The sequence below is a fragment of the Epinephelus lanceolatus genome, chromosome 20, assembly GCF_041903045.1.
Source record: "Epinephelus lanceolatus isolate andai-2023 chromosome 20, ASM4190304v1, whole genome shotgun sequence".
Lineage (NCBI taxonomy): Eukaryota > Metazoa > Chordata > Actinopteri > Perciformes > Serranidae > Epinephelus > Epinephelus lanceolatus.
The window spans coordinates 6,600,707-6,618,468 of NC_135753.1; the positions used below are offsets into that span (position 1 = coordinate 6,600,707).

Below are 17,762 nucleotides of genomic sequence, written 5' to 3' on the forward strand. Positions count from 1 at the left end.
AATACTAATTTTGTGATGTCTCTTTTAATATACTCAACATTACTTTTGGATGTTTTTTGTAGTTCAAAATAATTATTTAGTGCAGCCAACCATGGACCCAAAGTTCTGGGTGGATGGCGGCTCTACAGCACAGGGTGTCTAACAGACCAGTTAACAGTACAAATAAGCACTTACACATATCAAGTCTTTATCTTTTGTTTCAAGGAAGGTAAATTTTAACAACTGTGGCATTTGACTGCAGTACAAGACATGGAACATTTTGTCTTCATAGATATGTATTCCCTCTGCTCAACTGATATGTTTTAATGTACTGTCGAAAGAAAAAAAAATCAGGATGGTGTTTCAGGTAAGTTCAGGTAACCCTTCCTGTGCTTTCTGTATTCAGCTGTCTGTTCATCTGTCCGTCTGTATAACCGTAGGATCAATAAACTCATCAGACTCCGCTCAAGTGTTTTGACCTTTCAGATTCCATCTAAGTACAGTAGGAGGCCATAAAAACAAAACCATTACAGGAACCAACGTTTACTGGGCATTTATTCTACACTTTAGTCTGACCACAGGCCATTTCCAAGTACATTAATATACTTACCTCAGGTAACTCTCTGCCCCAAACACATAAGTATTAAAAGCTTTTAATGCAGGTTGGCAGGAAGAAAACAAATGCTTCTTAAGATTTGTTTTGGTTTGAGGGCATGCAGAACTTGTTCCAGAGGATAGGAATAAATGTTTTTAAGCAGCCCAGTTTCAAAGAGAAGGACTGATTCTGGAACAGCTCTGGAGATGGGTAAGTTTAAGACAACCCATATGAAGTGGGGACACTTTCAAGAAAAATGTCAACGTATGATGAAGGATGAGTTTGAGACAGATCCATGTTAAAACTGACAGATGACAGTCAAAAGTCAAGATCAAACAATGAGTTTTAGATCAGACTCAGGACGGTGAACCAAGACCAGGTTACCAACTAGAGAAGATAACTGTTAACTGATAAACCCTTTAACATAACATAAAAAGAGCAAGTCTTTGAACAAATTGTTGTTTTCCCTGGGTTTGGCTTAAAACTTTATAAGACATGTTAGACATGCACTTAAGTTTAACCCTGTGTTCCCAATCACATACTTTTTCTTTTTACGATCTTACAAAGTACATATTGTTGTGTGGAGCATGCATACGATTGGGACACACTGTTTCCTTATGACATTGTGCCTTGACCTTTGACCCTCTTGCTTATACATCCATCACAATCTGTAGCCCAAAATGTTAAGTAAAAAGAAAATATATCCAAACTGGAACACAGCAGATCTTAATGTTATCACTTAACAATATCTTGGAGATAAAACAAATCACAAAGCTGGTCAGAGAGGTGTGTAAATGTCTTATTCTAACAAGAAATGCTGTAATTGTTGTTATTCATGTAATTTATAATTTTAAAGCTTGACTATCCACAGGCACATCAGATCAATATATATGTCTGTAAAAAGTTGGCATTTTACCATAACTTTAGAAAAAGATGTTTAAAATGTACAAATTTAATTAAATTTCTCTAATCTGACATAACAATGTCATCACGTCAGGTCAAACTGCAAGGGTCAGGGTCAGCTCATGGGGCAGCTAAACTTGGGGAGAGATTTGCAGTAGCGGGAGCTAGTCAATAGTGCAGACAGGATTTACAAGCTGAAAAAGACCAGAAACTTGCCAGAACAGTTTTGGAGCTGCTCTTTAGATCTATAAAATATCTTGGATGTGAGGGATTTCCACTCCAGGGACATAGTCATCGGGATGGAGTCTGAACAGCGAAAGATGGTGCTGATGACAAGCAGACATAATGTCATTATTTGTATAGGGGACCTGCCTGGCTTAAACAAAGAGAAACCAGCATGTCTGCCACCATTTAAAGGAAATATTAGATTTTTTGCAGTCCAGAGACAAACTGTGTCTGGAGCTACAGAGCACACATTCTTTGTAATGATAAAACCACCGATGTAAACATGTCTGAGCAGTTTTATTGTAGCTCTTCAACCCAGTCGCCAGAATAAATGTTTGAATTGTACGTTTCTGCAAACCACAGATATGTAACATTTTTACCTTATTATTAGTGGATATGATGAAACTTTACATTTCAACAATGCTGTTGGTAGCATAGTTATGTTTAGGTACAAAAACACTTTTATGGTGATGGGGGGGGGTTTCTTAGTTCCACGTTCACTAAAATGTATAACTGATCGGAATGACGGACAAGTCTATGAAAATAAGCTTGTAAAAAACCTCTTCTAAGTAACTCTTGGGTGTGATACAGTGTGTAGTAATTGATGTGACAGGCAGCCACCTGCTGTGATTTTACTCGTCTTAAAGAACTGACTGAAAAACTGTGAAAAACATCACCTCCTTTTTGTGAGATGTAACATCAGCCCCAGAATTTGTGTCTTTTATTGTGAAAAGCTGTTCCTGTGTGAGTCAACCTTACATAATAGAGATGGGGAACCTGACAGATGGGGATCGTTGAATCAGATGCAACTTTTCAACAGAAACAGTGACCTTAAATGCCGGCTTGACATTTTCATCCATTTGCCTGACGGGAACAACCATCCAGGGTACTTATCTTTTATTCAACATGCAATTCGGACCACATTTAACTCCAGCCATTATGACCGATTACACAGCATTCCAAAAGAAAAATATTAAAATGGGTGTCATGTTCTTATCTCACTTCACTAAGTATACTCGGGGAAACAAAAGAAGCAGCTGCGACCCAGCGAAACAAAGTTTAAACACTTTTCAGCAAAACCTCAGCTTGTCAGAGAGAAACAAAGCATTTCGACATTTCAAAGTCTTCCTTTATTGTGGCAGTACACGTGCAAAGTTTTCCCTCCTTTGACAAACAAAACAGGTTCTTTGGTGCTTGTGTCTGGCTCTGACCGCGTCTGACCGCCGCTGCACCAAAGGCACTTAAGCTTTTAGGAGTGAAGCCATTCATTTGTTATCGAGTGCATCTGGGAGACTGCATCCCCACTCGCCAACAAAAAACTTCTGAAGTCTGAAGTGCTTTTGTTCACCAGCTCAAAGTAACCATGAAGCCTTTACGCAGCACTGACATTAGTCACTGAGGCATTTTCTCCCCAGACAAAGCAGATAGGAACAGTCTACGTAGAGTCATTACCTGAAACTTCAGGTTTAAATAAATGCATATTAGCCCGCGGACTGACATTTAATAAAGGTTTTTTCAGAGCGACCCCCATCTGAGAGGATTTTACAGAGCTGCAGAAACCTGGAAAATTGTCTCTACAGGATATCAAGAGAGTGGGCTTAATTTCATTTCTTTTCAAGCTCAAGAGCAGCAAATGATTCTGACAAGCCTAAATACACCTCCACCCTCCCCTCGAGGGTTTTCATCTGCAACAGATGCATTTACATGATGAAAATCTGCAGGTATGACAAGTGAAATATACTGAGACACTGTTAATCTGCTCTCCAATGAAGGAAACATATTAATCAATGGCTCTTTGTTGTTTTGTCAAAATGCCTCATCTGAGAGGCAGAAGGCGGACAAAGGCAACAAATACATGTTAGATTATGTTAGATATGTAGCTACGTTTCATATCAGTGTTTCTAAACAGTACTACTGCATGGAGTGTATAAATAATAGGTACATGCTACTTTGTCCTAACATTGCACTTCGAACTGTGACCTTCCTGCTCATATATCTGTCGCAGTACGTAGCGCGAAATGTAAAGAAAAAAAGAACACAGCAGATCTTAAAGTTATACCTTGAAAATACAACAAAACACCAAGCTTGCCAGAGGTTGGAGTCAATTTCTTTATCCTGATCCTGAAATGTTATAATTGTTGTTATCTATTTATCACTGTAAAGGTCTTTTTGTGCCACCTTAGAGGCAGAAGGTGGGCAAAGGCACCAACAGAATGTTCAACCCCGTTGCCAGAAGAGAATGTATACGTTATCTTTGCACGTTTCCTACATATATCAACGTTTCACAAGTGACATAACATATGAGCTGACTTCATCATCTGGTGGTGAGGGAGATGTTGGATGCTGTGACACCTAGGTAAGACACCTGCCAAGCTGCAGACCACTGTTCAAGACCAACAAACAAGAAACCCAGTTGTGTTTTAGTGAGTCATTGCTGTGTTTAGCTTTTTAGCCCCCAAACATGAGTTGGGTTTTTTTGTTTTGTTTGATTGTTTTTTACAGTCATTGCTGCATATCTTGACCAGTCAAATTTGAGCAAACCGAATCAATTATGAAATTGAAAAACTTTGAAAAAAATGTTTTATCTGAATTTGTGAACATTTAAAAAGATATTCAGATTTATCCTTTAAAATTCCAACTCAAGAAATGTCATATTTTAGTTTCAAAGAGGTGAATTCAGAATTCAGACATATGGTTTTTAAAGTTTAATATTTCAATGCTACAAATTCAGTCGTGTGTAAATTTTAATACTAAGTACACAGTTGCTGTTAAAATTCTCATTTGCTGCCATACACAGTCTCTTTTCTTTTTGTCATACTTATCCAGACATGTAAATTACTAAACTAAATTACCATACTTTTCCATAATGCATAGGAACCCCTACAGCTAAACATTAGGAAATTGATCAGTCTTGGTATTCATCACACATAATAGTCAGTCAGTAAAAATGATTTCACTTTGGTCTGGCCAAAAACTAAAGTGACTTCTACATCTCCTTCATTATGGGACAGTGTCAGTACCCCTAAATGTTCTTGAGTAAAACGTTTAAATCTGCTTTTTACAACACATCGTTTGACTCATTTTATGTGAGTGTGCTCAGAGCCTGAAGAAGAAAGCAATAGGTTACCAGAAGAAGTTGATAACCATCATCTCTGAAAGAGGTTTGAAGCTTTGTCAAGCCTCACATAAAGAAAGCCTGGCTCTGTTGAACATTCTTTGTGGTGCAGCCCTCAGGTTGCACACTGGTCAGATACATTCTGGTTTCTCCAGTTCTATAATTCATTATCCTGGTGGTGTTGCACGCCTACCTGCTAACAAAAGTAATTCCTGGTCATGTATTTGTTATATGACTTCTGTCAACCAAAATGTTTGTTAATGAGCTCCAATCCCTATTACCTGCTGGTCCAAACAGGAAGTGAGAGCTTACAATGGGCTTTATTGTAGAGGGGACTCAGGCTTTACCATGTCAAGTACAGAGGGGGAGGTCATTGTTTCAGGGAATAGCCTTTCTTAAAGTACCCTAAAGAAAATCTATAATGTCAATATTTCTGTGTTCAGACAGAGATCATTTAGCTTGTTTTGAATATTTAAAAATCAAAATCCATGTTATATTTTTTCCTGTAGAATATTTTTGATAAATCATCCTGCACTCTGGGAGCAGCTAACTCCAGATATACATAGTTCTTCACATTTTAGGAGCTTAAGATGGTCTAGTTGCCATTTCACCGAATTTGAGACACTGTTTTTATTGATAAAAATAATTTAGACAAATTTTAAGGGAAAAACCAGGGTCACAAGGTCATTTCTAGGTGTAAGCACTGAAATTAATTCACTGAATTGTACAACAAGAGGGACTAATGGTTGCTGACGGCTGGCTCTGAGCAGACTGAACAAACATGATGGGCATGATGGGAAATGTTTGAGCATGGAGAACATGCACCATTGATCTCCCACTGAGGGGCTGTTTTCAGACCAGCCCAACAGGACAGGCTTTAACAGCGGAGCTCAGGTTTCACGGCAGCTTTTAGAGGTCGATACGGGAGCCTGCAGGGGACATTTGTTTGATGTGATGGATGGGAAAGCAAACTGGAAATGAATAAATAGAAGGTGCATTAGCAAGGAGCAGCGTGTCCCGACAAACCCCGTTACTGTAAGCTCAGAGCTGCCTCTATTTTGGATGGTTTCACCCTTTAAGAGAAGTTAAGGCCCAGTAGAAACACTGTGTGTGGTTGGGGTAGGTGTCCTTCTTGTGCTACAGTGAAGCATCATTACATTAAATAATAACACATCTGGTTTTTAGATAATGAGGGGGTCTGTTTGTCCCGGGGTGGATTTTTTAACAGGATATTTCCTGTTGTTGCTGGATTGTGAATCTACCTCAACTGCTGCTAACCTAAACTAACTGAAAATAAATAAATACAAGCTTGCTTATAAATTTGAGCTGGTATCATGTTTGTTTTTCATGTTTTTGTAGTCTGACTCACCGGACTATGACTGTGGCTATGAACCTGCTATTGGATGGCTATTTAAGCTGGCATTTTCTCTTCCTTCCTCTATCTGCGTGTTACCACTTTCCAAATCCCCTTTGCGATGGATAACAACAGGAACCTCCAAGCTAACAACTTGGGGTGCTTACTCAGATTGGGCGGCTCATCAGTAGAGACAGGTAGAGGAGAGGTCATCAGCAGGCGGATGTATTTGGTTATGCAATGCTACTATGGCTACGGCAGCAGATGGAAATGAAGATTCCCCGCCAGATCACCCATAGCCATACCTCAAGTCAATGTTTGAGGTTTTTGAGATGAAGAATGACTCGTATCATTTTAAATGTTTGCTCTGTTTACTGTGCACAAACTGCATCACTATGGAGTTAGATTTGTCTCATTAATACCTGTAAATGCACAGAGGGTGATCTACAAATATTTCTTGATCTGCACACGTTTCATAATTATGTGTGAACAGATTGACAATCTGTGTGTAAATGTGTAATCTGTAAATATAAAACACATTCCACAAATACAAAAAATATCTGTGAATACATTAAATTCATTTGCAAATAAATGAAAAGCATTAATATCTATATATATATTAATATCTTCCTAACATTTACAACTTTTGAACAGGCATTTGTGAACTCCGTTTTTATTTGTGAATCAAAAAAAACATTTGTGGATCTCAGTTCTACGTGTGTGGATTTGCTTTTTACACACATGGATTTTTGAGACAAACTTTCCGCCAGTCAAAAATGCACTCGTATCACACTCGGCCATCTTCGGACAGCACGTGATCACCCAACTGATGACGTCATTTCCGCATGTGAAAGTAAGAGCATGCAGTCTTTCTATGAGCTGTTTTTTGTTGTTGTTTTTTTAATAATAATCAGCAATAAGTAACGTGCATTCATTGTTTTATGTTAATGTCATACAGTTAGTATTAGTGTGTGTTTATTTGTTGTATGTATCTGGCACACACTTTTGTATACATTTCTGTTTGAGTATGAAAGGCATGGTGGCTTGGCTGCTTCTTCAGTTGGCAGTTATCAGCCAGAATTTGAAGTTGAAGTTAATGTCAATGTCAAAGTTGAAGTTGAAGTTAATGTCACTGAACAATGTTCAAACCCAAAGAAATATGTCATTTTAAGCAAGGACACAAAGTCATTCGGTGGCAGTAGCCTGTCAGTGTATTCATATCTGCTTCGCACATGTGTCAGGGCTGTAATTGTCTGTCATAAATAGACATTTTATCGAGCTTTAAGGCACATTTGTACAATACAATGTTTAGTTCTAGGTAGTTTTTAACTGTATGTTTTAACCAGATACGAATTTTAAGTCATCGGATGTCTCAATCTTAAGTTATCAGGGAAACAAGCTGAGCAAACATTATCGGCAGCTCAGCTACTTGCCCTGCCATGCTAAACAGCATCGGAGAAACACTGATTTTTAATGTAAAACTGCTTTATACAGTGTTTTTGCTGGTTTGAATCACCTGGTCCATTTGTTTTGTTGAGGAAAAGACCTCTATTTTTTTAAACTGTGCTACTTTTAAATAATTAAAAGATATGAATACTTCCTTCACCACTGGCTAAAGGAAAAGATGGACTGACACAAAATAAAATAAAATAACACAAAATAAGAAGACATGGTGTGAAAAAAGTAGAAATGAGAAGATGGAAACAAAACATAAGGAATACTTAATCGATTACCGGTGGAAACTATTTCCTCACTGGATGATTTTCAGTAATTTTAGAGTTTCCTGCTGTATGTAGATTAAATATGAACATGAGCAGCAACACAAAGACAGTTTAGTGATTTGGTCCCATGGAGAAAAAGACAAGGTGGTATCAAGCTCAGGTTTCATCTGACAGCAGCGTTAAGTGTTTCCTTAACCCTGACCTCAACCTATATGCAGGTGTGTGTGTGTGTGTGTGTGTACTGTAAGTGCTACTGTATGTGTGTATTAGTATGTTCACATAACATATATTATGTTCCCTGGTCAACACACCTGATCTGTCAAATAGTGTATACTGGCTAACCTCGCATGACCTCTTAGTGTGTGTGTTAGTCAGTGTGTGTGTGTGTGTGTGTGTGTGTGTGTGTGTGTGCATGTGTGTGCATGTGTCACATCCTGTATGTATTATGTTCCTGGTAAACTGCCCAGCTGAACTGCCTGCACACACATCACACCTGACACTGTGTGTGTGTGTGTGTGTGTGTGTGTGTGTCATGCTGCAGTGGTGACTGGTGTTTCCTAAATGGACTGGACAATGCCGTGTTGGCACTGTGGTTATAACTGACATCAGTAAAGACACACACACACACACACACACACACACACCTCTCTACAGAAGATACTAGAAGCTTGTCTTGCTCTGCTGTCTCGTCTTGATGTTAAAAATGTAAGTGTTGTCCATTTATTAATTCCTTTTTAAAAATATTTTTTTAACTGACCACTACAGCTGCCATCATCAGAATTTGAAAAACATGAGGCAGCAGCAAACCATATTTTAGCCACCTAAACTAGAACTACTGCCTCACAATTTCATGTCTCCATGAACCAGTCAAGTTGCAGTTACAGTTTATATTCATGTCTATCCAAAATAATATGTAGCTATGACAACTGACAGTGCTGCAATTATGGATGTGGCTGCAACGAAGCTACAAATTTTGAAAGGTAGATGCTTCACACATCTTCAGCACAATCAGCACAGTTTCAAGATTAGTGTCAGAAACTCTGACCAAATGTCTCCCCTTCTGTTCCTGAGTTATGCCATTGGGTGATGGCCAGAAAAGTGTTTCTGCCAAATATTATGATGTCAAAGTGAAGCTGACATTTGACCTTTGACCTTTTGGATACAAAATGTCATCATTTTATCCTAAAATTTTGTCATGATTAGAGTATGAATTTTTGAGTTATGACCAAAAACATGTTTTGTGAGGTCACAAAGACCTCGACCACCAAAATCGAATCAGTTCACGTCGAGTCCAAGTGGACGTTTGTGCCAAATTTGGTAAAATTCCCTCAGGGAGATCTTGAGATATCACATTCATGAGAATGGAACAGACAGATGGATGGACAACTGAAAACAAAATGTTTCCAGCCACAGCTGTCCCCGATACAGATGCATGAAAAAACAGTATATGTATATGTATACGCTATTCACATAATGTCCACCTATGCTCTCATCAAAGCCAGAATCAATTAAGAAAATCAGTCATTTTGGCTTGCTGAACACAGGAGCTGCTGTTCTACTGCTGCTCTGATCAGTTTCAGGTAGAGTGGTTAAAATATTCTAAATATAGAGTACATGTAAACTGATATAGATTTTTTTAGGTGGCTAAAATATGTTTTGTTGCTGACCACATCCACAGCAGTGCTATGCTTAAATTCCGTGTCGTCACTCCTTCCTACTTCTATAAACTGGTGGCATGCAGACTGCCATCTAACATAGGTAATACACTGATTATAGATAAGTACCTCATACAACCCCACTTCAAAAAATTCTAACTATCCCTTTGAAGGTCCAATCGTATTTTCTGTAAATTGTCAAAAATAGTCAAATTTAACAATGCTGAGTTAAAAAAGAATCAGAATCAGTCTTTAGAATCCCATCATGTATAATCTATGAGTAATTCCAACATGATGTTAAACCCCCACATTCCCTGAAACAACAGGATGTCACCTCAATGTTTCCAATGGAAACTCAATGGCTCTGACACTTCCTGAAACAATTAACTAACACACTGGACCAGATTGAATCAGATCAGATCAGCTGTTTCCTGAGTGTGTGACTTACAATATGTTTGCTCCCATTTTCTGTTATGCTGACAATAACTGCTAGGAAGACTTGTCACAGTTTGGGGCATTTCACTCCTCAACAAAGTCTGAGACTAAACCTGAGCTGCTGTGATAATGGGAAATCAGACAGGATAATGGAAGCTGCTCCACACCAGAACACCTCTGAATCTGATCCCAAACACACCTGAGAAAAACCTCCCTGAACCCTGACCCACTGCCAGAAGTAAGTACACTTTCCAAAATCTCACATCCCATTCTGTCAAATATGAATTATTCAGCAATGAATAAACCTAACCAGCTCCTTACTGCTTTTGCAAAGTGTGCCAACACCAACTGATCACATCCACAGTAACAGTTCAGACTTTGATTCTCACCCTCGTCGTTGATGAAGTCCTTCATGGAGGCCCAGGTCTTGTTGTTGCAATAGAAGGTGGTGTTGGCCGGCAGGCTGCTGTTGACACAGTGTGCCGTGCTGCGGACGCACTTCTGCCGCAGGTTTCCCATGAAGAGCTGCAGGCCGATGAGGGCGAAGACGCTCAAACAGAAGACGGTGAGGATCATCACGTCAGCGAGTTTCTTCACTGACTGGATCAGAGCGCCAACAATGGTCTTCAGGCCTGCCAGAGCGCCATGGATGCAGACAGGATTAATATTCAGATAAAAGTTATTGTGGCTGTGAACCCTTGTTAAAAACATTACATAAAGAGCTTGCTCAATTTCAGTCTCTGATTAAATAGATAATTAAACAAATTATTCATTATTTTCAGTAAAAATCCATTTCAAAACTAGAAAACAAGCAGCTAGTATGAATAAAGGGGCACATATTTTGAACTACTTCAAAGGAAAAGGTCACCCAAAAACAATATGAATTTTATATAGTACTCACCTCCCCAGGCTCTCTGTGGTACCATATGAAGTGTCTTAAACTGAGTGGTGTTAAAGAAGATACACAAAATAACCATTTGCATGTCAATTACTCACTGTGTGTTACCTTGAATTTGTGAAGAAAACTTTGTTTTTTCTCGCATGCCTCCAAGATGAATGGAGAATCCAAAAAAAAGCAAACATTTTTTGTGAGCTGAAGTAAACAGGGACCACGTTTAACAACAGCAAAACTACATAAAAACATTAATTGACAAACTCTCACACAACTCTTGCAGTATAATCCATATCCAATCATCCATATGCACAGTACTTCCCAAACACATGCATTTTCACTGAGACATTATGATATAAACATCAGTACAAACAGTCATATGAATGGCCAAGTAGCATGCCTGGGCACACCTGTGTGTTCGAACTCTGCTCAAGCGAAACTCATACTTATGCATCTGTTCAGGCATGCTCAGGACATGCTACATGTTGGCAGAAGTGGTTTATATCGCAATGTTTTAGTGAAAAGTGAAAAGTCATGTGTTTACTGGGCATACGACTGGATAAATGAGACTTGCATTATATTGCATGAGTTGTGTGTGAGTTTGTAAACAGATGTTTTTATATAGTTTTGCTGTTGTTAAACCTGGACCCCACTGAGTTCAATCAATGAGGAATGTTCGCCCTTTGTGGATTCTTAATTCACTGTTGAAAAATGCGAGAAAAATAAAGTTTTCTTCACAAATTCAAAGAAACATGCGGTGAGTAACTGATATACAAATGGTCATTTTGTGGGTTAAGTATTCCTTTGAGGAGAGCAGTGCACCAAAAAAATGAAAGCATATCTGTGCAAACAGACATTGACAGGGTCCAAACAAAAGAGAGCAAAAAAGGTTATAAAATGTCCAAAAACAAAATCAAAACACAATTACTTTTGTTTGTTCATTTGGAAAACTGTGTTTCATAAAAGTTTAGCAAAATAGTTGGGTTTAAACCTACAAATAGATACAAGTCACTTAGTGAATGCTGTACAGCAATTTTCATAATGTTTTTCAGACGTTTTACAACTACTTTTTCTTTTCAGACTCTGTCAAGTCTGTTTGCACTTTTATGCTTCCATTTTTTGGGCACTGCACTCTCCTTAACACCACTCTATAGAAAACTTTTTCTGGTACCATGGACAGCCTTGAGAGTTGAGCACTATACAAAATTTACATTGTTTTGGGGTGAACTATTCCTTTAATCAATGGATCAGGAACCATAGAGATGTCAGCTGCCTTAAATTCAATCTTAACTTAATCCAATCCTCCAGTCTCTTTCCAAAATATTTGAGCCCAAACCCAAATAGAGTTAAAGCAATAAATTATCAAGACACTCATTTTTAATTTGTGAACGAAAATCTAAAAAACCTGCTAATACTTGTTCAGTTTATTGTTTTAAAGCTAACCGCAGCAATGTGAGGTAGGTCAAACTAAAGGTTGGCCATCTTTATGCACCATAGAAATAAATCACATGATAAATAGTCTGAGTGGGCGGAAGTTTGCTGCAGAGATCAGCCTCTCATTGGGCGGAACGAGCCACCCGCTGAAGTCCCGCCCTACCACCTTCGGTTGTGTAGCAGTTTTCAACCGTTTTCAACACGTCCTCTACTAACTTTTGCGGTGTTTGATCTTGTGGGGATGTAGCCATTTTTCTGCCATGGTTTGTGTCCTGTAGGTGATATTTTTGTGGGTGTGTTACACCAAAACCTGTTTCCCCCCGGCAATATTTTTGCAAGCGCACCGTTGCTGTGGCACCGCCCAGAACGATTGTGATTGGTTGAAAGAAGTACAAGCAGCCGGGGCGTTTTTTTTTTTCTCCAATCTCAAAGTGAGAGTTGGCCCAGCCAGACCTTTCTTTTCTTGAGAAAGGTCTGGTGAGTGAGACTACATGATAAATAATACATTAAATGAAAAAGAAAAGTAGTTTTACAGAAAACAGGAAAAAAGCTCTGCTGTTAGATGAAACTCTCTCAAAATACAGCGTAAAAGTTTCGTCCTGTCGATGTTTAACATTTCTTAGAAAGGTTTTCATCTGACAGCAGCTTTAAGTTTTTCAAAAATGTTTCCATTGTGGAAGAAAAGTCATCATCACCAACAAAATCAAGCAAAGCAAACTCCCCATTAACATTTAGATAAAAACACAACACACACACACACACACACACACACACACACACACACACACACACACAAACATATGGTAAAAAACAGCAGGAACAAAAAACACTGAGAACACAAAGGGTGCAGACAAGTTGAAACAGACACACTTTCAATTTGCATCCAAAATTAACCAATAGAATCAATGTTGAAGCTTCTGTAAACTATTGAATAACTAACGTAATTATATTTAGTTATGGCTGCAGCTGTGACATGCTTTCCAAATGTTTGCTACTACTGCTATAGTTATAACATGTGTTAGACACTGTTACAACAAGGCCACGACTATGGCATGAAGATGTTTTTATCATGTTTATGGAATGCTAATGGCGCCATTGGCACTGCATGCTAACATGCACAGTGGGAACATACAGAGGCTAGGCAGCAACAGATTTTAAGAAATAGTTCCACATTTTAAATTAGTATTTAAATAAGGGCAAAAGGCTGAACAAATACATCTACATACAATTAAAAAGATCAATATAGAGGTATAAAGTGGCATTAAAGGAAATGACTCAAGTAAAGTACAAGTACCTCAAATTTGTATTTGAGTAAATGTTTGTGCCCCATGTTCCTAGCCCATGTCAAACCAAAAGTCAACACTGAGTTATTTTAAAAGACATACATAAGTTTCCATTATCATTCCCAGATACTGACAACCCCTTGGCATTTCATACTGACACACAAGGCATTCCTTCAACCTCTGTGTGTGTGACGCGCAGCTGTCACCTGGGTGAAACACACTGTAACACATAAATATTGGCCGTGGTTAGGTTTAGGCAACAAAACTACTCGGAACGGTTTAGGAAAAAAATTGGGGGCTGAAATTAACATGTAACGTGACGTAAGAACATATTTTGATGTAAGCACATTATGTGATGTAAGCACATAACATGACTTAAGTACATTAAGTGACATAAGCAGGTAACGTGACATAAGCAGGTAAGCACGTAACGTGACGTAAGTACGTAACGTGACGTAAGCACGTAACGTGACGTAAGCACATAACTTCTCAGATACCTATGTAAGTTACATAAAACTACATTATGTCATTATGTCAGCTGCTCTCAGCATCAAAGAATGCTGCGGATAGCTTTACATTGGGCTTAGCTGAAAGCCCAGTGCGTCTCACAGTGATGCCACAGGGTGCCTTTGGCTTTGGTATCACACTCCAAGAGGACGTGACAAAGCTTCATATATGACAACCAGGGAATGAGAATGGGCTGGTAAGTTCTTAACGTAACGTAATGTTACGGTACGGTACGGTCACGGAACAGAACTTAACAGACATACTTATTTCAGCCCAAACCATGATTTTCTGAGAAACCTAAACATGTAGCTTTGGGGCCTTAACCTGACAAATCTTAAGGTGAAACCTTACAAAACTGTGACCATTTGACAACGTTGCATCTTCTGATCTACTCGTAGGTACAGAATCCCTTCATCTGACGCATTATGTTTGTTAGAGCCATTTTTGTATCGGTGTCCAGTGATGTGTGGATCACTGGTTTCCACAGTAGGTGGCGTGTAGACAATGGTGTCTGTGAAGGTACAAGTAGAGGAAGAGTTAATTACTCTACAGGTGTGCTGCTTACCGGGAGAAGCACAGTTTTTTGACCGCCGTTTTAGTGGCCTAACTTTGAGCCTTTTGTTTGTTTTGCATACAAGTTATAATGGTATAAGTGTGTGTAGGTCGACAAAGGCTATATTGTTAAATGGACCGATTGTCATAAATAAATGATCAACATTTGAGCAACCGCATGGACTCTGATTCATTCAATGGAGCTGCCACAGATGACGCGTCAATTAGAAGTCCTGGTAGCAGCCCATCAGTGGCTTAGGTTTTTTGTTTTGTAGAGATCAAGTCACTACAATGTTGGTCATGATAAGAACTGATAACAGCCGTTTAATGGGCTGATAACATTCAAAAGTGATGCCAGCTGACAAATCTTTTTCATCATTAACATAAATTCATTTCAAGATGTGAATTTAGCTTCAATTTAAATGAAGCAGTGAGCCTTTTAACAAGTATTAGAACCAATTTTTACTCATGTATCATTGCTTGGCTCACTGTCGAGAGTTGTTTTGCGTAAAGTCGCTGTTTGCTAAGCCTCTGATGTTCACTCACAACTAATTATGAGGAAGAATTCGGTGCTTCTTTCTGCATACTACCTATGTGTACTTTACCAATGTGAAAAAGCAGATTTATTCAGTAGGTAGTATGCAGGATGAGGTTTCAAACACAGCCACTGATTTTAGTTGTTCCAGCAGGCCCCAGCCGGGAGGGGGTGCGTTTGATATTCACTCCCCTGCATTTCCCTTCCTCACCTGGGATGACAGAGATGGTTTTGAGCGCTCGCAGCACCCTGAACGTCCTTAAGGCTGACACATTACCCAGGTCCACAAACTCAGTCACATATCTGCAACAAGCCGGGAGACAGAAGCACAAGAACAGACACACACAGAAGGGTATGACCACACTGAGCAACAACGAGCCGACACAGAGGGATATAAAAATGGAGAGAGACAGAGAGAGATACAGTAGAGACAGGCCAGGTGGAGGTTCAAGCCAGAGACATCTGCTATTAAGAAGGGGAAGTAAGATGGTCAAAGCTGCTCACATGGATATAAACTGGAGACAAACTCAACTTCAGATTCTGAAAAGACTTTTGGGTCTACATGTATACAGATACGTTTAAAAACAGATATTGACCTCCATGTTAAAGCCTCTTGCCTATACCAAATGGAGTTTTAGGTCACTAAAAGAGAGATTTTTTTTAGAAACGCTCTCTAAGGTGGAGATTTTTCAAAACGTTGGTCACTGTTTATCCATGTGGATCATGTGTTCAGCTTTTACATGTCTGACTTCTCCTTCTTTACTGTGTCTTCAGTTCAGATCAGGTGATTACACCCGTGACTCCTCATTGGATAGAGAGTGGGACGTAGGCAGGGGGGCTGGTGCTGCAAGACACAGCAGACATGGGACGAACAAGAGAGGACGTTCACGACGACGTTACGATGATGAGGGATTTTTTTTCTGTGTCTTGTCGCCCCCAGGTGGTGGTGAGGCCTTACCTGGGATGACTGAGATAGTTTTCAGGGCTCTCAGCACTCTAAAGGTTCTCAGCGCCTGCAGGTTCCCTACTTTGATAAACTCTGTTAACAGCCTGTAGGGGGCAGTGTGGTGGTAGTCAACATACAACAGAAGAAGAAAAACACAGCAAAGTCTGAAAATACTGCAGTGATTTAAATGTTTTCCCCTCATGAGTTAGACAACCAACAGTTTTCAAAACATCAACAAAGAGCAGGTGCTATAAGCGGCATCAATACATGAGAGAAGAGAAGAGATTAAAGATATAAGAAAGAAAGATAACATCAAATGTAAGTTTGTCTTTTTCACGATAATTTCCTTTGATATAATATTTGATCACATGTTGCAGATTAATATTCTGATATTGAATATGAGCACAAATATTGAGGCTTTTTCATCATCTTATCCAATTAAATAAGAGACTATATCAGTCATAACAAAGGGTCCAGACTGGAGTGAAACTAGTGACATGGCCAATAATATCAGTCTACTTTAGCTTGTCATATATCAGCCCATAGGTCACAAGAACCTGCAGGACAGAAATGCCAATATGTTAGGGGTAATTTAGCTAAAGAGTGTGTGATGTGGTTGAAAGCTCTAAAAAAATTCTAGTTAAAGGACCTTTGAGTTGAGTATTAACTTGTAAAAACATACTATTGCAATGTCAAGAATGAACTTCCATGACTTAACAGAAGAAACAGATGGTGCTTCTCAAAGTCAAGGAAGGATCCATAAATAGCTGAATTTCAAGGAGGCTACTTCATTAAATCTTGTCGACGGACTGTTCCAATGTCAGGGATCCTTTGAATTGAAAAGACTGAGTCCTTCCTTCAGAGAATTTTCAAGGATGCATATATGTATCCTCAGCGGGCAGTTCTTTGCACATGATTAGATGGAATTGAAGGCAGGGCCTCTTTAATGTCGCATGCCTGGGCCCATGCTTGCCTGCTCCAATGTGTGTTCACCAAATGGAAGGAAGTAGTCTTGCCTAGTCTCTGCAGCAACCAACTAAGAAGTACCCTGTCCTACCAACAAAGCATATTTGACTTGGAGAAGCACTGTGTGTCTCCATTTGTTTTTTATCTGTAAAATGTCCCACTCTATTTATATTTTCATTATTTTCATATTTTCATTAAAACTCAACTTTTCAAAGCTGCTTCTCGTGTGAATAATGTTGCGTATATTTTAAGTGTATTCTATTTTATGATAATTTCTATCTAATGTCAAGTGTCTTTGAGTACTATGAAAAGCACTCTATAAATAAAATGTATGATTGTTATTATTATTGTTATCATCATTATTATTATTATTGTTATCATCATTATCATTATTATTATTATTATTGTTATTTTGGTTGAACATTTAATTAATTTAACATCGCCCTCACAGAAATGTTTGGTTATAATATGTGTTAATTAAAAACTGACATATTTGTTGTTCTTGGATGTCTTTTCTGGAGTATTTTTAATTTAAAGAAAATTGTTACAGCCACCCAACATTACATTAGAAATCATTCCAGCAGAAAAAGAGAACGGAGGAGATAAATATTTGTATACAATAATACAATACAAGCTAATAATACAATATAGCTGCATTAAAACAA

At 38.6% G+C, this 17,762-nt stretch overlaps 1 protein-coding gene across 1 annotated transcript in view; it reads right to left on the reverse strand.

The window, feature by feature from the left end:
- LOC117265098 (sodium channel protein type 5 subunit alpha-like) overlaps positions 1-17,762 on the reverse strand; it is a 370,250-nt gene that overhangs the window by 228,864 nt on the left and 123,624 nt on the right. Inside the window, exons 7-8 of the mRNA XM_033639488.2 lie at positions 15,397-15,488; positions 10,372-10,614 (exon numbers count right to left, since the gene is read on the reverse strand). Coding sequence (XP_033495379.1) covers positions 10,372-10,614; positions 15,397-15,488 — 335 coding nt within the window. The remainder of the gene's footprint in view (positions 1-10,371; positions 10,615-15,396; positions 15,489-17,762) is intronic.